This window comes from Myxocyprinus asiaticus, chromosome 5 (genome assembly GCF_019703515.2).
Source record: "Myxocyprinus asiaticus isolate MX2 ecotype Aquarium Trade chromosome 5, UBuf_Myxa_2, whole genome shotgun sequence".
NCBI classification, from domain to species: Eukaryota; Metazoa; Chordata; class Actinopteri; order Cypriniformes; family Catostomidae; genus Myxocyprinus; species Myxocyprinus asiaticus.
The window spans coordinates 46,927,306-46,950,897 of record NC_059348.1 but is presented as its reverse complement, the minus strand read 5'-3'; the positions used below and the strand labels follow the sequence as shown (position 1 = coordinate 46,950,897).

The 23,592-nt window shown below is 37.9% G+C and overlaps 1 protein-coding gene across 1 annotated transcript in view; it reads left to right on the top strand.

The window, feature by feature from the left end:
* Nucleotides 1-3,118: 3,118 nt before the first annotated feature.
* LOC127440438 (von Willebrand factor A domain-containing protein 5B2-like) overlaps nucleotides 3,119-23,592 on the top strand; it is a 38,226-nt gene continuing 17,752 nt past the window's right edge. The window contains exons 1-13 of the mRNA XM_051697001.1: nucleotides 3,119-3,193; nucleotides 5,020-5,238; nucleotides 5,407-5,622; nucleotides 7,576-7,801; nucleotides 8,288-8,445; nucleotides 11,886-12,017; nucleotides 13,015-13,139; nucleotides 13,312-13,488; nucleotides 14,105-14,215; nucleotides 17,929-18,131; nucleotides 19,354-19,468; nucleotides 20,027-20,212; nucleotides 21,182-21,416. Of these exons, the coding sequence (XP_051552961.1) occupies nucleotides 5,100-5,238; nucleotides 5,407-5,622; nucleotides 7,576-7,801; nucleotides 8,288-8,445; nucleotides 11,886-12,017; nucleotides 13,015-13,139; nucleotides 13,312-13,488; nucleotides 14,105-14,215; nucleotides 17,929-18,131; nucleotides 19,354-19,468; nucleotides 20,027-20,212; nucleotides 21,182-21,416 (2,023 nt within the window). The 5' untranslated portion in view covers nucleotides 3,119-3,193; nucleotides 5,020-5,099. The remainder of the gene's footprint in view (nucleotides 3,194-5,019; nucleotides 5,239-5,406; nucleotides 5,623-7,575; nucleotides 7,802-8,287; nucleotides 8,446-11,885; nucleotides 12,018-13,014; nucleotides 13,140-13,311; nucleotides 13,489-14,104; nucleotides 14,216-17,928; nucleotides 18,132-19,353; nucleotides 19,469-20,026; nucleotides 20,213-21,181; nucleotides 21,417-23,592) is intronic.

Here is a 23,592-nt window from a genome sequence, read left to right as displayed (position 1 = left end):
CAATTTCTTATGAACTTTTTGGCGTACTGAGTATTTGAGACAAATCTGGAAAATTATTAATGAAGCTATCTTTAGTAGTTAAAAGAATAGTTCTACCTGGAAGATAACATTGCATAGATTGAGTGACCTTTGCCAAGCACAGCATACAAGAGACAAGGTAATGATCTGAGATATCGCTCTATGGGAGAATTTCTATATTATCAACATCAATTCCATATGACAAAATTAGATCTATCGTATGATTTTGGCGATGAGTTGGACCTGTCAAATTTTGTCTAACCCCAACAGAGTTGAGAATATCAATAAATGCTAGTCCCAGTGTAACATTTTCGTGATATATGTGGATGTTGAAGTCACCGACGATTAAAGCTCTATCCACAACAACTACTAGATCTGACAGAAAATCAGCAAATTTCAAAGGAATTCACAATATGGCCCTGGTGGTCTATATACTGTTGCAAGAACAAAAGATGATAAAGATTTTTTATTCATAGCTGACGATGTCACATTAATCATTATCAGTTGAACAGTTGTTAAAACTGTACTCACTGCATAAAAAATGGTTGCCAATGCTCCTTCTAGAGTTTTGTTAGCTTTTATTTAGTTGTGTATAGACATGCATTTTACTGTGTTATGCGAATCATAACAGTTTAGTTTGTTTTTCCGAATGAGTTGTCTCCCTCTGGTGGGACTGTTAGTCCAATCCAAATCGCCTAATATTATGTAATAAAATAAATAAAAAACAATGTCATGAAAGCAGTTCCAGTACCCCAGCACAGCATATTTTGGATGTCTTATCTGCAGGTCAGGTCTTGGAGCAGGGGTGCTCCTGGTCGATCACATTAACAGTTCAAACGGTAAAGGGAGTAGAGAGAGTAACTACTCAAATAACGAAATCACGTTTTATTTCCTCATTTCGGCTCCCACGTGGGCGGATTTCCATAGTAGGATGGTAGGCGAAGATTTATTAAAATTTATGAGGAAAGCTCTACCTGATTGGTTACGATTACGGGGTAGTGCTATAGTTTCTCCGATCAATCAGGTATCGCTTTCCTAATAAATATTACTAAATCGTCCAATCAGGTAGCGCTTTCCTAATAAACATTACTGAATCGTCCAATCAGGTAGCGCTTTCCTAATAAATATTACTGAATCGTCCAATCAGGTAGCGCTTTCCTAATAAACATTACTGAATCGTCCAATCAGGTAGCGCTTTCCTAATAAATATTACTGAATCGTCCAATCAGGTAGCGCTTTCCTAATAAACATTACTGAATCGTCCAATCAGGTAGCGCTTTCCTAATAAATATTACTGAATCGTCCAATCAGGTAGCGCTTTCCTAATAAATATTACTAAATCGTCCAATCAGGTAGCGCTTTCCTAATAAATATTACTGAATCGTCCAATCAGGTAGCGCTTTCCTAATAAATATTACTAAATCGTCCAATCAGGTAGCGCTTTCCTAATAAATATTACTGAATCGTCCAATCAGGTAGCGCATTCCTAATAAATATTACTGAATCGTCCAATCAGGTAGCACATTCCTAATAAATATTACTGAATCGTCCAATCAGGTAGCGCTTTCCTAATAAATATTACTGAATCGTCCAATCAGGTAGCGCTTTCCTAATAAATATTACTGAATCGTCCAATCAGGTAGCGCTTTCCTAATAAATATTACTGAATCGTCCAATCAGGTAGCGCTTTCCTAATAAATATTACTGAATCGTCCAATCAGGTAGCGCTTTCCTAATAAATATTACTGAATCGTCCAATCAGGTAGCGCTTTCCTAATAAATATTACTGAATCGTCCAATCAGGTAGCGCTTTCCTAATAAATATTACTGAATCGTCCAATCAGGTAGCGCTTTCCTAATAAATATTACTGAATCGTCCAATCAGGTAGCGCTTTCCTAATAAATATTACTGAATCGTCCAATCAGGTAGCGCTTTCCTAATAAATATTACTGAATCGTCCAATCAGGTAGCGCTTTCCTAATAAATATTACTAAATCGTCCAATTAGGTAGCGCTTTCCTAATAAATATTACTGAATCGTCCAATCAGGTAGCGCTTTCCTAATAAATATTACTGAATCGTCCAATCAGGTAGCGCTTTCCTAATAAATATTACTGAATCGTCCAATCAGGTAGCGCTTTCCTAATAAATATTACTGAATCGTCCAATCAGGTAGCACATTCCTCATAAATATATGACTCTTTCCCTTCCATCCTTTTGGAAACGCACTGTTTGATCGACGGCTTTTGTGTGTGTGTGTGTGTGTGTGTGTGTGTGTGTGTGTGTGTGTGTGTGTGTGTGTGTGTGTTGTGAGAGCACTTATGCGGATATATACATTTCAAAATGACTTGATAGTATAATGGCTTGATAGACCTGCCACTGTCTATGTCATTAATATTAACAACAACAACAACAACAACAAGAAAACAAGTTAAACATTCATTGCTCTTGGCTGGATAACTTTAGTAGCTTTAAAATAAAATAATAATGTATGATAATCATACAGTAAAGACCTGTAATCCACAAGAATATAAGAATGTTTACTTGAATACTTGATACAGCTGTTAGAAATGTTAAGCACTGTTTTCTTCATTTGTTTCTTTGTTTTCTTATTTTCTTACTGACTTCACTCTAAATTTGGCTGGGTTAAAAATAGCCCATTTGGCAACCCAGGGCTGGGTAAATATTGGACAGAACACATGTTGGGTTAAACTAGCCTAGCAAGTTGGGTTACACATTTTAACCCAGCAAGCTGGGTTGTATATTTAACCCAACATGTCAGCTCATATTAACAATATGCTGGGTTAATTTTACCTCATAGATGGTACATTTAAAAAACAAAAAGGATCATGTGAGACAACAGAAGTTGTTCCTGTCTGTATAGCAATGACTGATAGGAATACAAGTGAATACAAACGAAGGAAGATTCCCCTCAGGACGTTTTATCAATTATATAATTCATGTACAAACATATGTGCAAAATATGAAAAACGTTTTTGGCAAGATGAGCGCGCTTGCGCGTGCGTAAATGCGCACTGTAGGTGAGGCGACTCGCGCGCGCTTCCCTCCGCCCAGAGAGTGATGGAGAGTTGGAGAGAAGCGAGGAGAGAGACCTGCAACACGTCACCGTCCGAATCACAGCAAACCGGACAAAAATCAGGGAGCAGCACATCAAGTAAGTGACAACCCGAAATGCACATCAAGTGTGTTATTCTATCCGCTTTAAAACATTCCAAAGCAGTTCTGTAGGTATTATTTCGAAATATATATATCTATATCTATATCTATCTATATATATATATATATATATATATATATATATATATATATATATATATATATATATATATATATATATATTATGAATCTTGCGGTATCTGATGTTCTTAAATGTACATGCTAAAATAATAAGTGCATGTGTACAAATGATAGTTGAGAATTATATTATAACTTGGCTTTTGGCAACGTAAACACCACTGAACTGAATGGTTCACACCACTTTCAACTATCACCTGACAGCATGGTAATATTTTCTCTCATATCTTAGTGCGATTTTAAATCTACTTCAATCAAATATTCATTTAAATCTTAAATCATTACAAAGTTTAGCTGGTCAAGATTAAAACGTCTGTCAAGTGTTCAGAAATCAACTCAGATTCCATTTGTGTTATATAGGCTGACTAAAGAAGTGAGAATAGTACAGCATCATAAGTATGAGCAGTTGGGCCATCATGGGCCCTATATGTTTATTTTATTTCATTTGATATTTTGCACTGTGCCCAGTGCTTACCAATCGTATTACAAAAAGCATTGCATTATTGAAAGCACGGCACAAATATTTGTTATTTTCTCTATTTTGTTTTTCCTATTATGGATGTTGACCAGAATACAAATAATTTAGTTTAGGATATTTTTAATATATTTAATTGAAAGTCAGCAAGTCAAAGGTGTATTTTCAATCATAATAAAAGCAATTTACTCACTAATGTGGTGATTTTGTATGCTTGACATTTAATTATGGCACAGTAAGTCTCGGTATGTGGGCACTGTGTCCAGGTGACAGATGTTCGTGCACTCTGTTCAAGGAGCACCTGAGAGACCTTGTGAGATCCTCATTTACAAGTGTTGCATAGAGTACATGTGAATTCCACATTCCCCATATTAATTTCCCCCCATCTGATTGGTCACTGAACATAAAATTATAGTAGTAATTAAATAGAGTTGGACATCTGTCAGGGTTTAGCCTACTGCACCTATGTGTCATTTACTTTGACATTAGGGATTGATGTTAAAAGAAAATATGCATTTTATTTATGCATTTTATTCAAAGGCAAAAAAATAAATAAATAAAACTATACAATTTGTGCATTATCCTGAAATCAAACCTGTTATCTTGGTGCTCATGGCAACTTGCTTAGTTAAGCTACAGGAATATGAAGTGAATTTGATCCTCTTCCCCCTAATCTACCAACCTCCACCAAAACATTAGCAGCTGTACCTCTGTAGAGACATCAGGCGGTTTTCTTGAGCATTACGCTTGCTGCTGGTGTTTGTATGCATGTGCTGGTGTACTGTTGACCTGTCTGTTAATGTTTGACATGTACATTTCCACTGTGACAGGATAAGTGCCGCCTGTTGCCAGGTAGCACACATGGTGGGAACATCCAGTAGTGTAAATGAGAGTCTGTGTTAGCCCTTTAAATGTTTCACGGTTGCTGAAGCAAATAATCTGAAAGGAAATCTGCTGTCATTTACTTGATATGTTGTTTAAGAATGGCTAAGAAATGTTATAACTTGTCCGTTTTGTACTAGCCCATTATCTCCTATTTAAAGGGATAGTTTGCCTAAAAATGAAAATTCTGTTATAATTTACTCACCCTCATGTCGTTTCAAACAAGTACAACTTGCTTTTTTTCTGTGGACTTTCTATGAAAGTCAGTAGTGACTGAGGCTGATTCTGAACTGATGTTTGGTAATTATTAATATTCTTAATGTTCCTAGGGGAGCTTCTATCTAACATCCACTGATTGAAGGTTGACAGATAATTAGCTCATAAAGATAATAATGTTCTCTTGAGGACAATGCCAGGATTGAAAAATCGCACCACATGGGCACCGCTGTTGCTGAAGACATCGACCATCACTTCCTGTGCCAATGGCTGCTCTCTGGGCATTACTGCTCATCTAACATATGTGAATACTGACCATGAACCAGTGGAGGGTAAGAGATGCACTTAAACATACACATGCACCCAAACACACTCAAATAATCACACACCTGCTCAAAAGAATTTCCATGCTGGCTTATGCTGGTGGACCAGCATACAGCTATGCAAAGGCAAAACTCAGTAACCACCAATCCGTCTTTCTTTGCTCCTTATCTGCTCAGGTGTGTTTGTGTACCCTCTGGGCGAGAAAGAGGTTGTGGTGGGTTTCGAGGCAGTGGTATCCGGCAGGCTGGTCAGTGTGGAACTCCAGAGCCGTGGGAAGTTGGAAGACTGCTGTTTGGACTGCCTCCCAGGATCAGCGCTGCACACCCAGTGTGGCCACAGCAAGGAGTGGGGCTGCTGTGGAGGAACAGGTCCTGAGATACAGTGCTCCAATGGTGAGATGTCTCACAGACATGTACTTACATGTGCAGACACTACCACTAGCACACACAATCTCAGCAATGTTTCAACTGAGATGTTCAAAGGTGCTCAGTTTTGCAATCAAAAGTCAGAGAACAGAGAACTCAGTATGAACTCATTTCATATTTCTCATCAAATTCTTCCAAGACTAAATTATCAGAGCTATGCTGTCCACATGTAGCTCTATACTCTTACTGTGTGTGATCATTTGTCTCATTTGTGCCTATTTTTATTCTAAGGAATTTTCTGAGACATCTGAGACAGTTCATACATGAATATAACATAACTGAGAACTCAATTAAGTCTCCTGTGCTTTAAAAGAACAACCTCTGAGCAACACTTGCATGGTGTGCACATCAACACTGGTCCATTTCATTATGATGATGGTTGCTGAAATATCTCATGTCAAAGAATGACAACAGCATCCTCTCCTCCCTCCCCCCTCCCCAAACACACACACTTACCAACACACTCACTAAATCACTATGGCAGTTATTGAACAGTAATCAGCACAATCCGGTTAAGCGTCGCAAGACATGCCATCTCACCACCACTGGTGTAGTCTTAAAGCACTGATCCTCTATCAGCCCCCCAAAATCCACTATTTCCAGTATTTGCTTTGAATTTTCACAAGCTTTTGTCACTGTTCACTAGCACACACTACAACAGTGTATTTCCTGTTCTTGTAAATCTTGTGTTCTCTGCTCTTTGTGCTTGTCCACCTTGAAATGTACGAGCAGCGTTCATTATTACAGAGAGCTGTGTTGGCTCTGTGCCTGTTGTAGATGATCCTTACTTTAATATACAGATGCAGTCATGTTCGAAAGTCTGAGTCCACTAGTAAAAATGCTTCTATTTTGCAAATTTTTCCAGATATAAAATTATATGACTCAAGTGTTTAAGTCCATATAAAATAGGTGTGGGTGAGAAACAGAACAATATTTAAGTCCTTTTTTATGCTAAATATCCACTTTAACTTTCACTTCCAGATGTAAAAGTGAAAGTGTAGATTTAGAGTAAAAAAAAAATAAGACTTACATTTTGAACTGTTTCTCACCCATATCTATTAAATCGCTTCAGAAGATAATGGATTTAACTAATGGAGTCTTATGGATTACATGGATTATGTTTTATTTATGTGATTTTTGGAGCTACAAAGGTCTGATTATCATTCACTTGCATTGAATGGACCAACAGAGCTGAAATATTCTTCTGAAAATCTTTGATTGTGTTCAGCAGAAGAAAGAAATTCATACATCTGGGATGGTATGAGGGTGAGTAAATGATTAGAGAATTTTCAGTTTTGGGTGAACTATCCTTTTGATTTAAATATTTACATTTTGAGATATGTATACTTATTAGTATTTGGTATGTGCCTCTTTTGCTTTAATGACAGCATGCACTCTAGCTTGAATGGTCTCAACAGGTTTGTGCAAAAACCTGATATCCATGTTATCCCAGCATGATGTGAGAATGTTCCAAAGAGCATTTTGTGTGCTTCAATGGAAGGAAATCAGACCTTTTGTAATGGTCAATGTGACAAATTTGCTTAGTGACTTATAAAGTGTGGAGTCTTAACTATTTTGCATTCAATTTAAGTAAAAATGTTTCTTTGTTTTAAAAATGTCACAATCCTTAAACTTTGTTTATTTCAAGATTTAAATTACATTTTGAATGCCAGATTTTCAATGTGGACTCAGACTTTTGAACCCAACTGTATCTCAAATTAGTTTCCTGATTCAGGGCAGGCCTGCTGTCTTTGTGAAAATTTTGAAGCACAAAATCAATAATTGTTTGTCTTACAACAAAAAGCAGGATGCTGGATTGTACTCCAAAACCAAAATTCCCAACATCCTATTTAAATTTTTTTGAGAACATGTTTCATTTCAGATTATTGTGTCTTGCCTGTTTTCCGTTTCCTGTTTCAGGTCATCTATTGCTGGATGAGGACCTGGAGAGGAGCACCTTCATTGTGAGCACAGGCCAGATTGGACCTCTAGAAATAGTGTCTGTTGTCATCAGTACCACCCTTGAACTCCCTACCCTTGAAAATGGTGCAATCTGCCTGGTCTATCCCACAGTGCTCACACCTATAGTCAGAGCTCGGCTTCAACCAAGCAAAAGTGAAAATGTGGGGAAATCAGAGGAGAATAGGTAAAGTCATACATTTTGTTATTTTTTGTATTAATATTATCAAGAATTGTTTTTACATTCTTGAAACGTGTTAGGCTTTAAAAAACAGCACAAGAAAAAAATCTGTATTTCCCATGTTTCTATGATATTCTGTGCCTAGATATGTCCCTGAACATACAGCCTGCACACTTTTTTTTTACCCCGGCTGTTTAATCAACTGCCGAGCAAAGATCTTACTTTAATTTGCTTTGTAAAATAGCAAACCTCTCCTCAAAAAGTCACACAAATTGAGGTATCATTTATGTTCAGTACTTTGGGTTGAGGGTTTGTTCAAACCCCTAACCCTAAGATTGACCTACAGATAGATTGAGAATTGTCTTGGCAAACACTACTATTAAAACACCCAACACTCTTTCACTGACAATTAAATTTACACAATGTGAATAATAAATTGCGAAAATTGTGCATTTGACCTTCCAAGACTCCCATCTCATGTCTCTCCTTCAGCTCAACTACGTGCTTTGGCAGTGTGTCGGGGAAGCAGGAGAGGGTGCTGGGAGTTGGGCAGCAGTGTGCTCATGCTCTGCTCACCAGTTCTGCCATGAACCTTTCGCCTTACCAGCTTAGCTTCCAGCTTCTGGTCCGAGGAGCCTGTCTGCTTGCCGGTAACTTTGTCTCATTCAGTCAAACCAAAATGACATGATTTGTAATTTAAAGAGACGATTCAGCCAAAAATGAAAATTCAGTCATCACTTACTCACCCTCATGTTGTTCCAAACCCATATGACTTTCTTCTGTGGAACACAAAAAGAGATGTTAGGCAGAATGTTAGCCTCAGTCACCATTCACTTTCAGTGCATATTTTTTCCATATAGTGTCAGTGAATGGTGACAGGCTGTCAGTTCCTAACATTCTGCCTCTCTTTTTGCGTTTCACGGACAAGAGAAAGTCATACGGGTTTAAAACAACATGAAGGTGTGTAAATAATGGCAGAATTTTCATTTATTTATTTAGGCCACCATTATAATTACAGTCAGATGTAATGTAATTAGAAAGCATATTGGTTTTCGAAAAGGTCTTGAACTTGATTTATGAAGGACTACAGGTGAGGTGGGCTCCAATATTTACCTGTCTATCTGTTGAAGTCACGTAGACAACAAATCATGAGTGCCTTTTCTTCTGATTGGCTTTAAAGTGCAATTTTACATTCATGCAGGTCCAGTCTCTGCTCTGTAATAATCCAGTTAGAGTAAAACTTGGCATGGCAATCAGTGATTATGATAGATATCATTGAGCCTGCCAAACAGAGCCAAAGCATGTCTGTGAGGGAGAGAGTGTTTGGTTCAGGCTCCAGGCCACTAATACAGAGAAAAGAGATGGAGGAAGGGTGATTGAGTGTCCTAAATCACAGTGACGCTGTTCTGTTCCCAAGGAAAGTGGCTGCTCTGTTTCAACTGTCTGGACTTTAACAGAAACTGAGCAGGACACTTCAGATATGTTGGTACTGCACAGAAAAGTATGGGATGTGTATTACCATGGCTTTTTGGTCTCATGACAATATCAAGGTTTTTTGGATATGCACCATGTTAATAGAATATTTTGGAAATGTACCATGGTAATTTGTTGTTATTCCTTTAAGTATAGTTCCTTATAAATATGGTGGTATAAAAATATAGTAATCATTCAGTAGGTTACCACAAAATATATATGGAAAAAATGACAAAATATATTTCATCACTGTACCATATGTGATACTGCCACAGTACTTTTAAAGGTGATATAAGTGGTCCCACACCAAGCTCCAAAATAATTTATCTGTATACGTATATATAGAGAGAGAGAGAGAGAGAGAGAGAGAGACTCACTAAGCATTTTATTAGGAAGACCTGAACACATACTTATTCATGTGATTATCTAATCAGCCAATCGTGTGGCAGCAGTGCAATGCATAAAATCAAGCAGATACGGGTCAGGAGCTTCAGTTAATGTTCACATCAACCATCAGAATGGGGAAAAATGTGATCTCAGTGATTTTGACTGTGGCATGATTGTTGGTGCCAGACGGGCTGGTTTGAGTATTTCTGTAACTGCTGATCTCCTGGGATTTTCACGCACAACAGTCTCTAGAATTTACTCAGAATGGTGCCAAAAATAAAAAAAACATCCAGTGAGCGGCAGTTCTACAATTGTAGTGAGCAGAATAGCATCTCAGAATGCACAACATATCAAACCTTGAGGAGGATGGGCTACAACAGCAGAAGACCACGTTGGACACTTTATTAGGACTATAGTGTTCCTAATAAAGTGCTTAGAGACTGTATATACAGCTCTGGAAAAAATTAAGAGAGCACTGCAAAATTATCAGTGTCTCTGGATTTACTATTTATAAGTATGTGTTTGAGTTAAACGAATATTTTTGTTTTATTCTATATAGTGCTGACAACATTTCTCCCAAATTCCAAATAAAAATGTTGTCATTTAGAGCATTTATTTGCAGAAAATGACAACTGGTCAAAATAACAAAAAAGATGCAGTGTTTTCAGACCTCAAATAATGCAAAGAAAACAAGTTAATATTCATTTTTAAACTACACAATACAAATGTTTTAACATAGGAAGAATTCAGAAATCAATATTTGGTGGAATAACCCTGATTTTCAATAACAGCTTTCATACGTCTTGGAATGCTCTCTACCAGTCTTTCACATTGCTTTTGGGTGACTTGATGCCACACCTGTCGCAAAAATTCAAGCAGACTGGCTTTGTTTGGGCCATCCATCTTCCTCTTGATCACATTCCAGAGGTTATCAATGGGGTTCAGGTCTGGAGATTAGGCTGGCCATGACAGGGTCTTGATCTGGTGGTCCTCCATCCACACCTTGATTGACCTGGCTGTGTGGCATGGAGCATTGTCCTGCTGGAAAAACCAATCCTCAGAGTTGGGGAACATAGTCAGAGCAGAAGGAAGAAAGTTTTCTTCCATAATAACCTTGTACGATCCTCCACCTGGTCGTCTAACGGTTAGATGACCAGGTGGAGGATCGGTGATGATCTGGGGGTGCTTCAGCAAGGCTGGAATCGGGCAGATTCGTCTTTGTGAGGACACATGAATCCATGTACACACCTTGTATCCATGTACAAGGATATCCTAGAAGAAAACTTTCTTCCTTCTGCTCTGACATCTGCTCTGATGTTCCCCAGCTCTGAGGATTGGTTTTTCCAGCAGGACAGTGCTCCATGCCACACAGCCAGGTCAATCAAGGTGTGGATGGAGGACCACTGGATCAAGACCCTGTCATGGCCAGCCCTATCTCAAGACCTGAACCCCATTGAAAACCTCTGGAGTGTGATCAAGAGGAAGATGGATGGCCACAAGCCATCAAACAAAGCCGAGCTGCTTGAATTTTTGCACCAGGAGTGGTATAAAGTCACCCAACAGCAATGTGAAAGATTGGTAGAGAGCATGCCAAGATGCATGAAAGCTGTGAAAATCAGGGTTATTGCACCAAATATTGATTTCTAAACTTTTCCTAAGTTAAAACATTAGTATTGTGTTTTTTAAAAATGAAGATGAACTTGTTTTCTTTGCATTATTTGAGGTCTGAAGACACTGCATCTTTTTTGTTATTTTGACCAGTTGTCATTTTCTGCAAATAAATGATCTAAATGACAATAGTGTTATTTGAAATTTGGGAGAAATGTTGTCAGTACTTCATAGAATAAAACAAACTTTTCATTTTACTCAAACACATACCTATAAATAGTAAATCCAGAGAAACTGACAAATTTGCAGTGGTCTCTTAATTTTTTTTCCAGAGCTGTATATATTGTTTGTTTTAATAATTTAATTAATATTATGCATCTAAATTCACATAAAATGTCTGACTGAAAATGAATTAATTTACAAAAATCATTCTTACCCCACCCAGATAATCAGAATCAGTCACTTCAGAATCCATTTCATTGCATTCCCTGAAGCTCAGATGTCAAATATTTCCACCACAATAATTGTTTTTCTATGCAACTAATCAAATCAGTACTGAAATGTCATGTGCACAAACTCTGTAACCCCAGCAGTAACCTCTATGATGTCTCTCCCTCGTCAGGTCTGGAAAGCCCCACACATGCTCTACGGGCGGATGCTGACCCCAGTGCCCAGTCTGCTTCTGCAACCTACATCACACTGGCAGAGGAGCATCCATGTGACCGACATCTGGAGATAATCCTACACCTGAGCGGTGAGAGCAGGACTTCACCTGTTTAATCACTAGCTTTAAATTTGTTTATTTTTTTAGCCACTATTGAAATGATGGGGAAGATTGGGATTGGAACAAGACATGAGCCAGAATCGAACTTGTGTCACCCACATGAGCACCTCAAAACAAAATATTAGAGCATGCGTGCTAACAGCCTAGCCTCTTTAATCAGAGTCCCTTCGTGGTGTTTAGTAACATTTGCTACCCCCTCCAAGGGAAGGGGTCAGCATGGGGGTTATGGTGAATCTCACAAGAGTTTCACAGCACAAGGTTTATCATTTTAAGGTAAGTCGGTCCATTCGACAGCGATCTTGGTAACTTGCCCTAAAAGCTTTTTTCCAGTCATGCAAGGATAGCTCCTATTTATTTAAATGGAGAAAAAACTAAATTCCACAAACTGTTGGCTTACGTTAAGAAGCATGCCATGTCACAAATAAAATCTAACAACAATGATTGCTTATTTAGCAACCATTCAAATACAGTTAAAAACGATATTGTTTTGGTTTGTCTACATCATTTGTTAATGAGAATACATATTCTAGAACCAAAAAAAGCAATGCCTTTACTTAAGTTGATTGGCTCTTTTAACTGGAAGGCAGCACTTCCTTTCCTACAACCTCCATATTGAGTATTGCGGTTTCTCCCATTAATTTTTTCTAAGAATTTTCCATCTCCTCCTTTAATAGGAGGTCTCTGCTTTAATAGCTTTGCTAGCCTCAAAGATGGTTATCCTTCCCATAGAAACATAAGAGATTCTCTACTAGATTTATGTTTAAATCTGATATCCTTCACTCACTTGTTCACACAAGGACAATGTGGTTCAGGGTACAGAGAGTAATTTGTTGTAACTACTGTAAGTAGTCACATTTGTTACCATTTTTTAGTCTACCTATTTTTCCCTAGACAACCATGGAGAGCAAAGTAAATCGTAATCATCATTCTGTCACTTTAATCACTCGCAAGATGCTGTTGCCAACAGAGCCTCATAGCCCACTGGTCATCCTGGAGAGGGGTCGGCTCACCTTTAGCGAATATGAGCAGCAGGTCCGTGCCCGTCGTGATTTCATTCGCTGTGCCCGTAAGGAGGCAGAATCTGAGAAGAGGGTAAAATTATTAGTTTTAGACAATTCCATTGCTTCCAAGTCATTTTTTTATTCGTATTTTTCCAAACTTTCAGTTAATCTGAGAATCTCATTTGCAATTTTTAGCTGGTTTTGACCATGGCTACTCAATTTTTAAACTTGCAAGTGTGTGTGTGTATGTGTTTCCCCCCCAGCTGGACTTCGTGAGAAGGCGTTACCATAAGGATCTGCTCTTGAACCCTGTCCTGATGCTTAATTTCTGCCCAGACCTCCTATCAGAACCAACAGAACTGCAGCAGGCCAGCAGAGAGCTCATCTTCCTCATTGACAACAGCAACAACATGACACAGCACAACATAAACAAGATCAAGGTTCTAATGACCTCCTCTAAATGTGGCTGTTCTTCAAAGGCCATACAATATAGATCACATGCAGTGATATGCACTGATTGTTTTACTACCTCAGGCCATAATTCACGAGCAACATAAACAATGATGTGTTTATATATACAGTAGATTATTTTCATACTTTTATCTTTGATCTTGTTGATTGTCTTCCTACTTTTTACTTCAAACTGATGTCACTTTCTATTAACCATATTAGTGTTCTTTGAAATTGCCATTGCTGCCAGAAGTTAGTAGTTTTCGTTTAAAGGAACATTAAGGTTCCTCTACCTAGAAAAGTTTTAGACAACTTTACAAGTCAAGTAACATTTTATTTAGATTTACTTGAAAATATCTTACATTTCTTAAATTAAAAAAAAAAAAAAAAATAGTAACTTCTATTTTGAATCCCTCAGGCCTGCTTGCCTGCCAGGCTTCCATTGTAACTGAACTACTGTAAACACTTCCCAGTCGCTTACACATTTAGGGACGAGTCAAAATTATTGTCTATGGTAGCAAGGTGGCAGCATGTCAGACATGTGGTACATACAGTTAAGTTGAAAATAACCAGAAATATTCCTTTAAGACTAATTCTCTATGACAGGAGGGGATGCTGGTTGCTATTAAGAGTCTACCGACCCGTACAATGCTAAACATCACTGGCATCTGCTCTACAGTCCGACCTCTGTTCAGTTCCAGCAAACCCTGCACAGATGTGAGTGTTTCTTTTCTCTAGTTTCTGTCAAATTCCATTAAAGGCAAGTCAGTCCACTTGAGCAGCTATTTCTAATCATAAAAATAGAGCTCGTATCTACTTGAATGGAGAAGACAGAAAAAATCCAAAAGTTGTTTTCCAAGCTCGTATAACTTTATTTTTTACTTGGAACACAACAGGTAAAAAGTTAGGCACTGTCAGCCTCAGTCAACCATTTACTTTCTTTCTGTAACCGGTCCTGCTCGACTCGCTCTGAGTGGGATTTGAACAGGTGTCAGCCGTCATGTGAGGCGGGCGCGCTAACGAGGTGGCTAAAGGCTACAGCCTGTAGTGACAGTCGCTAGTGCGCCTCTTGAGGCGAGGGGAGTGAGGTTTACACACACTGCACACACGTCCCAGCTGGCTCCCATTACATTTGCATCTTTTTTTTTTTCTCCATACAATGCAAGTGAATACTGACTAAAGCTGCCAGTTCCTAATATTCTGTCTAACATCAGCTTTTGCATTCCACGGAAAAAAGGAAGTCATACAGGGTTGGAACAACAAGAGGGTAAGAGTAACTGATGATATACTTTTAATCATAAACTGTTCCTTTTTTAAATGATTGTCTTTTTTTCAAGAGAATTTCAATCCAGAAAAACTGGAGACTTTGAATGGTCTACTACACAGTATTCTGGACATGTGTGCGTGAGTTGGTTGATATTTACCTGTGAGTGACCTGGTGTGATTAGATAACTATCTCTGTCCTGGTCACTACTACTGGTTGCCATGACGCTGCAATATCAGTTTCAAGCAGGTCCAGGGTCTGGAAAGGATAAAGTGTTTTAAAACAAGCAGAGCCATATGGCACGGTAATGCATTTTACAGCATCCAGTGGTCACAAAACAAACTTGTTTTGCTCCATCATGCACCGCAGCTCACCTTTACTGTCTCTGTGTTTGTAGTAGTTGAGTTTTTCATGTCAAACTGGTTTAAATTAAAGTAATATTGCAGGTTGAAAAATTATGACGGTGTTTTAGTGCCACGTAAAAAAGAATTGAGAATTCTATCATTATATTTTGAGTACAGTAAAAAATTACAAGAATAAAAGTTAAAATGTAAAGAATAAAGTCAAAGCATTATGAAATTAAAGTCGTAATATTTTGAGAATAAAATGTGAGTAACATCAAAGTGATGTGGTGGACAACGGCAAAGTGGAGCATCTTACACACAGTAAACACCACTAACCAGGGAGACAACATTGGCTATACAACTTCATTGTCAAGTTAGCCGAGCTAAATTTGTGGGAAGTTTTTGTGAGCTCTCTGTTCATGAATGAGGTGTGCATTAGTACAGGGGTTTTCAACATATGGGTGCCTTTCAAGGGAGGCGTGCTATGCAGGTTTGCACTCAAGCGAATCTTAAAATAAATGGAACTGCTGTGAATTTGCAACTTAAGCTTTGTTGATCATCTTAACTAACGTCGCTCATTATTTTAAGATGGAGTAATGCCTGTTTCGCTTGTTATAAAATAGAACTTAAGTGCTTTGTTACTGGAGCTGTCCAGTCCAAAGGTGCTGAAACTTCTGGCCAGTATGTCCAGGAGTTTGTCTTCTCAACATGAAAATAATGTGGAAATACTAACAAACATGGAAGTTGCTTGTAACCTTGTTGAGGCGCCGAGATTTATTAACTATTACAGAATTTAGTTAAAGAAATAATGATGGCTTTAGTAAGACGAGTTTCAAATGTACTAATTCATAGAGATTAATGAAAGTGACTCAAGAAATGCATGTGATGTGAATGCACTCTATGTGAATCATAAGATCTCATATAGCCAAATTTTTGTTTCTTTGGCTCGAAACTGAACAGATGCACACAGAACAGGATTAAAATGACAGACATCAGTAATGAACTATAGACCTATCTAAATATGAATAAATCATCTGGTTACAGTTCTAGGCACTCTGCACTTGTAGCCTTACTGCTAAAATGCAGCATGCAATTTGTGACTGTCATGTAAACAGACTATAGGATTGTTTGAACCATCCATTGGAGGGAGGAAGAAGAGGAGGACGAGAGAGAGAGAGAGAGAGAGAGAGAGAGAGAGAGAGAGAGAGAGAGAGAGAGAGACTCACTCATTGTACACTCTCATTCTAATCTCATTTGTTAACCATATTTTCATTATTATTTTGGCCAATTTATTTAAGTTTTAAACTGCAGGGTCACATTACTTATATACTGTATGACTTCTAAATAAATCTGTTTAAAAAGCATATATCATCATTCTATTGCCATTATAGTTATGCTCATCAAAAATGGCCAATAAAACGTTATTCTGTATTATGTGTCATGTAAATTTAGATCTATCATTAGACCTAATTTAGACCTATCTTGTCACATGCGCAGACTGCTGAGACAGCCTATTGATTTTAATGCGATTTTTTTCAACACAGTTTATCCTCTGAAACAGTGTATAATGGCTTTCCAATGATTAAAATACCCTTTAAGTTGCACTTAATGGACTTAAGAGTGGTTTAAATCTCTCGTTAATTTACAAGCATTTTTACGCAATACTTAGATAAGATGCTTTTGGGAAATGCGCTGTAGAGATTAAGTTGGCTACTGAAGCTGCTGGCTCTGCGTTCGTTCTATCGTTGTGATAATGACGTGCTGTAGCCTACATTTTTTTTCTCAAAATATGTCTTCTTTATTCACGCAATATACTACTTCATTCTCATAATGCTACGACTTTATTCTCAAATTATTACGACTGTAATCTCATAATGCTACAACTTTATTCTCATCATTTTTACTTTACTCTCGAAATCGTAATTTATTTTTTATTTGAACATGGCAGTAAAATGCCATCATAAAAAATACTTAAGCACTATTACCACAGAGAGTAAAAAATTGTGATAAATGCTATTTGCACCCTGTTGCAAATAGGGGCATATGCTGTTTGCATCCCTAATTAAATATGTACTAGCATACAGTATAGGGGCATCACTGCAGCATATTTATTGTTTTTATTTAGAGTCCTGTAGACACCTTACACCAACCCCTAAACTTAGCCCTAACATTCCCTTACAAAAATGAACCATGGTTTCACTACAGTAAAAATAGTATCACCATGGTATTTTGTAGTAAAATCAAAGTAACCACAAAATTAAACATGGTTACTATATTAAAACCATATTACTGTAGTAACACTATGGTTAATTGCATTAAAACTATGGATTCCGGCAAAAAACATGGTTACTACAATATTACTACAGTAAAACCATGGTTCATTTTACCCAGTTCAAACCTTTCTCTAAAATCCACAACCGTCACCGTGCCCAAATCACTACGAGGAAATCAACCTTTACAAAAAGTGAAAAAGTGAGACAAAAAGGCAAAATCGAACCCAGGTCATCTGAAAAAAAGCACATCCACACCATCCTTACACCCCACACCACTGCAGCAACACTCTTAAATTTTTCTTTTTCCACCAGACTATTGAAGTGCAAATAGTCGCACTGTGTGGCAAGTGCTATTTACATCAAGTTCATTTAGTCACACCAAATCATTTTCTTTGGTAATTTACAACATGCCACAGATGCTTTCAAAGGAGTTAGAGTTATATTTAACCTGCAATATTTATTTTAACATGACAGTTTTGATTTTTACATTATTATATTAGGGCTCAAGGCAAAAGGGATTGTCATTCCCTCACTCTCTTTTTTTCTCAGAGCACAGTGATTCAGGCATTGGAGTATGTCCAGAAGATGCATACAGAACAAGGTTGTGCTAACCTGTGGGGGGCGCTCTCCTGGATCTATCGGCAGCCCGTCCACCGTAGCTGCCCACGACAACTCTTTATCCTAATGAATGGAACGCTGAACATTGTAGGCCGTGTGTTAGAGCTGGTCAGGAGGAATGCCTGTAACGTTAGGTAACACCTATAATATACTGTAAAACAATACTTAATAAATCACTTCATCTGACTACTTACAGGACCTTTTATTACTTACATCAGTAAAAAACACCTTATTATATGTAAAAGCCATTAAAGCTAGATCCAACGTGTACCATGATACCAATATTTCAAGGAAATGCAAAGAATACAAGATTGATACTATCAGTGTCACATAGTTTCCTGGAATGCAGAGAATCTTTAACAAGAAGATAAACACCTTCAAAACCAACTTTAAAACCAACAAAACACATTTCATATCAGTAAAGGTGCACTCAGTTTTACTTCTAAAGAAATGAATTGTAATTTTGTAACATATGTATAAAACCATGACCGCCCACATGGGATGAGGACTCTAGTCATATCAGTAACCTTATAAAAGCTGTTTTATTCTACATGAAGAGGGTTCCCTCTTGGGGGCTGCCATGTTAGGATCACATGACCAGCTGAATACCATTTGCTTAATCACAGTAACCACCCTGTTATTGGACACTTTCACTCATGGATTAAATTAATCATGGCTGGTTGTGAATAGTACATTTCTACAAATGGCATCGGTAACTAAAACGATTGCATTTGATTGATGGTGCATCCGTGCCTCCCGGTGTCAGTGTAAGTCCAAGACAAACAAAAAATAGCTTTTATCACATTTAACATGAGCAATAGCTTTCACATCCGCTAACACTTTTAAAACTAGCCAAACACCCTTTACATCAGTAAACACTTCTACCACCAGCTAAACACAATGAAAAAACAATCTCTTGATACATTTTATACTAAGGCCACACATACATAAAGCTTTCACTGTACTGCAACACAGGCTCATTATTGATACTCACTCAAGACATTTTAAAAGCCTTCGACCCAGATAGAGCAGACCTGAATTCCAAACAGCCTGTGTGTGTGTGTCACCTGGCTTCTGTTTCCCTTCAGACATTTAATTAGTGAAATGGTCCAAATTATGCTAAGGGGAATACTAAACATGTCTCTTTCAATTCCTTGGAGCATATTGGCAATCTATCGAAGAAGAATATTCTTGTCTTTAGTCATGAGAAATCGTTCCTGTTATGTTCAAACAGACATTATACCATTTACAGTATATACACTATGCATATGTATAATTCAAATAATATAAAGTCACTTTGTTCATTTGTGTGGTATAAGTGCATATTGTGACATAATATTTTCTATATTTTTCCAGGTGTTTCGGTCTGGGCCTTGGTCCACACGCCTGTAGGAGGTTACTGCAGGGTGTTGCCAAGGTTACGGGAGGCAGTGCAGAGTTTCTCAGTGAGGAAGAGAGGCTTCAGCCAAAGGTACGAGAGTGCACAGCGCCCCCTTCACGAGGCAGAACAAGCAAACAAAGAATCTGACATCTGGTTATTTGGCACATGCCGATTAAATATCACATACGTAAATATTTCTGCTCGACAGTTTTAAAAGTACATTCATCTTATTTACTAAACACATCTAACTAGGTCCACTCAGAATCTGTATACTCACTTCCACATTTTCTGAATTCCTGCATTTGAATTCAAGGATATGGAATGAATTTAAACATGGTAAACGAACCTAAGAGTTTTAAGACTCTTATTGGTAGCTGAAAGCATTATCACAATAGAATAAATTACTTAATAATCACATAATAAACAAACATGCGAGGGCAGGAGAATGTATAGAACTTGAATGACGGAGGTTAGAATTCTGCAGAAATCGGTAGAGCTTTTCACAGAATTCTGCAGGGACAGGCCTGTGAATAATGCATCAATAAATTAAGCATTAGAAAATTTAAATAAATAAGGTCATGTTTAAATTGATAGTGTATTTATGTGTTGTTGTAGTCTAGTTAATAATGTTTAGATTCTTCTCTAAAGCTGATTAAGTGTCTGAAGAAAGCTCTTGAACCTGTGCTGACGGATGTACGGATTGACTGGTATGTGCCGGACAACGTGGAGGCCCATCTCTCGCCCAATGAAATACCTCCGCTCTACCCAGGCAACTGCCTGATTGGCTACTGTACTCTATATGATGTGTCTGGATTCAGGGCCCAAAAAAGTGAGGTGAGAGTGTGTATATATAAAACTTTTTTTCTGTGTTCTTCTGTTCAATTTATGCAAAATTATAAGTAGGTTTTGTTAGTATAGAGTCAGGGTGCGAATTACGGGGGGGGTTTACCCTCTAATCAAGGCTTTCTGTGTTCGTTATTATAGCAGCAATAGGCTGCGGGTACGTTTTCTCAGAATTATCATTGGCCGGTAGAAAGAAAAAGAAACAAAACTGAAGCGCTCTATTTGAAATGAAAATAAATGTACAGAATAACATTATTAAGAATAATTAATATTTAAAATCAATTCATTTTTCTGTTTTAAATATCCTGATGTTAGTGTTGTAAGAAACTCTACTTTTCAATCACCAGTGAAGACAACAAGAGCCAGAGAAAGAGAACAAAGAGGGACGTTTTTTTACCATTGAGTGAAGAAATGTTATAGGAGTAGCTGAAAAACTGCATAATAATATTTACATTTAGGTAGTCTATCCTGTATGCATGTTACATGTGCATGTGTTAACGTATATAACCTTAACATAAAGTGTATAATTAAATCATAAATGCCAAGAATAATAGCACCCCCCAACTTTACACAGAAAAGGATAGTAAGTGATTGTATCACACTAAAATCATGTTGTCTTGTGGCTATACTTTAGAAACAGTGAGTATTTTAGCGTTCAAAAATTGGCCCTATTCACTTCCATTATAAGTGCCTCAATGTAACCCAGATTTTTGCTTTTTAATAAGAAAAATGTATTCTATCATTTATTTTTGTGGTAATCAATATGCCACAAATGCTGTCGATTGAGCTTAACTTGTATAGAACCTGAAATATTCCTTTACAAAAGATGAATAAATGCTGTAAAAGTATTGTTCATTGTTAGTTCATATCAACTAATGTTGTTATTGTTAACAAATGGAACCTTATTGTAAAGTGCTACCATAAAATCTCTTGTTTGTGTGTGCACTTGTTCACCTGTAGGTGACCTCTCGTGCAAACACAGGCCAGCCACGTGGATCAGCCGGGTCAGTTTTCGAGCTCTCTCCCTCCACTTCCGAGCTCCTTCAGCCACTGGTTCCCCCGGAGGAACGAGAGAAAGAGGCAGTGAAAGAGTGTGGAGTGGATGGAGACATTGAGGACGCGCTGAGAGAAATCTCGCGAGAAATCTCGTCGGAGTTCCCCTGCGCACATGCTACAGATAATGCCGTCAGCCCTGGTAAAACTGGGATTAATTCAGATTAAGATTACTTACTCTCATGTTGTTCCAAACCCATATGACTTTCCTTCTTCCTTGAAATACAAATGGAAAAGTTCGGCAGAATGTTGGGGACTGACAGCCTCAGTCACCATTTCAATTTTATTGCATCTTTCATCCATACAGTGAAAATCAGAATCAGAATGAACTTTATTGCCAAGTATGCTTACACACACAAAGAATTTGTCTTGGTGACAGAAGCTTCCAGTGCAAGAGAATTCAACATATACACTACATACATACAGACATATACATTTAAACATACAGGTGCATCTCAATAAATTAGAATGTCGTGGAAAAGTTCATTTATTTCAGTAATTCAACTCAAATTGTGAAACTCGTGTATTTAATAAATTCAATGCACACAGACTGAAGTAGTTTAAGTCTTTGGTTCTTTTAATTGTGATGATTTTGGCTCACATTTAACAAAAACCCACCAATTCACTATCTCAAAAAATTAGAATATGGTGACATGCCAATCAGCTAATCAACTCAAAACACCTGCAAAGGTTTCCTGAGCCTTCAAAATGGTCTCTCAGTTTGGTTCACTAGGCTACACAATCATGGGGAAGACTGCTGATCTGACAGTTGTCCAGAAGACAATCATTGACACCCTTCACAAGGAGGGTAAGCCACAAACATTCATTGCCAAAGAAGCTGGCTGTTCACAGAGTGCTGTATCCAAGCATGTTAACAGAAAGTTGAGTGGAAGGAAAAAGTGTGGAAGAAAAAGATGCACAACCAACCGAGAGAACCACAGCCTTATGAGGATTGTCCAGCAAAATCGATTCAAGAATTTGGGTGAACTTCACAAGGAATGGACTGAGGCTGGGGTCAAGGCATCAAGAGCCACCACACACAGACATGTCAAGGAATTTGGCTACAGTTGTCGTATTCCTCTTGTTAAGCCACTCCTGAACCACAGACAACGTCAGAGGCGTCTTACCTGGGCTAAGGAGAAGAAGAACTGGACTGTTGCCCAGTGGTCCAAAGTCCTCTTTTCAGATGAGAGCAAGTTTTGTATTTCATTTGGAAACCAAGGTCCTAGAGTCTGGAGGAAGGGTGGAGAAGCTCATAGCCCAAGTTGCTTGAAGTCCAGTGTTAAGTTTCCACAGTCTGTGATGATTTGGGGTGCAATGTCATCTGCTGGTGTTGGTCCATTGTGTTTTTTGAAAAGCAAAGTCACTGCACCCGTTTACCAAGAAATTTTGGAGCACTTCATGCTTCCTTCTGCTGACCAGCTTTTTAAAGATGCTGATTTCATTTTCCAGCAGGATTTGGCACCTGCCCACACTGCCAAAAGCACCAAAAGTTGGTTAAATGACCATGGTGTTGGTGTGCTTGACTGGCTAGCAAACTCACCAGACCTGAACCCCATAGAGAATCTATGGGGTATTGTCAAGAGGAAAATGAGAAACAAGAGACCAAAAAATGCAGATGAGCTGAAGGCCACTGTCAAAGAAACCTGGGCTTCCATACCACCTCAGCAGTGCCACAAACTGATCACCTCCATGCCATGCCAAATTGAGGCAGTAATTAAAGCAATAGGAGCCCCTACCAAGTATTGAGTACATATACAGTAAATGAACATACTTTCCAGAAGGCCAACAATTCACTAAAAATGTTTTTTTTATTGGTCTTATGATGTATTCTAATTTTTTGAGATAGTGAATTGGTGGGTTTTTGTTAAATGTGAGCCAAAATCATCACAATTAAAAGAACCAAAGACTTAAACTACTTCAGTCTGTGTGCATTGAATTTATTTAATACACGAGTTTCACAATTTGAGTTGAATTACTGAAATAAATGAACTTTTCCACGACATTCTAATTTATTGAGATGCACCTGTATATATATATGGGACACAGGACATTAAAACTACTTTGAATTCAGTCACACACACACACAGTTTACTTAAATATAAGATTATATTATTAAAGATATATTATTAATTGTAATACACCAACTGCTCTGACCTGGACCCGAAGAAGCTCTCCATGGAGCGCTGAGAACGAGAGGACACAGCTGACGGACTAATACTCCCTCCTGTGCCTGAAAATCTGTATATACAGATGCACCTGTATATACAGATACAGATACAGGTGCATCTCAATAAATTAGAATGTCGTGGAAAAGT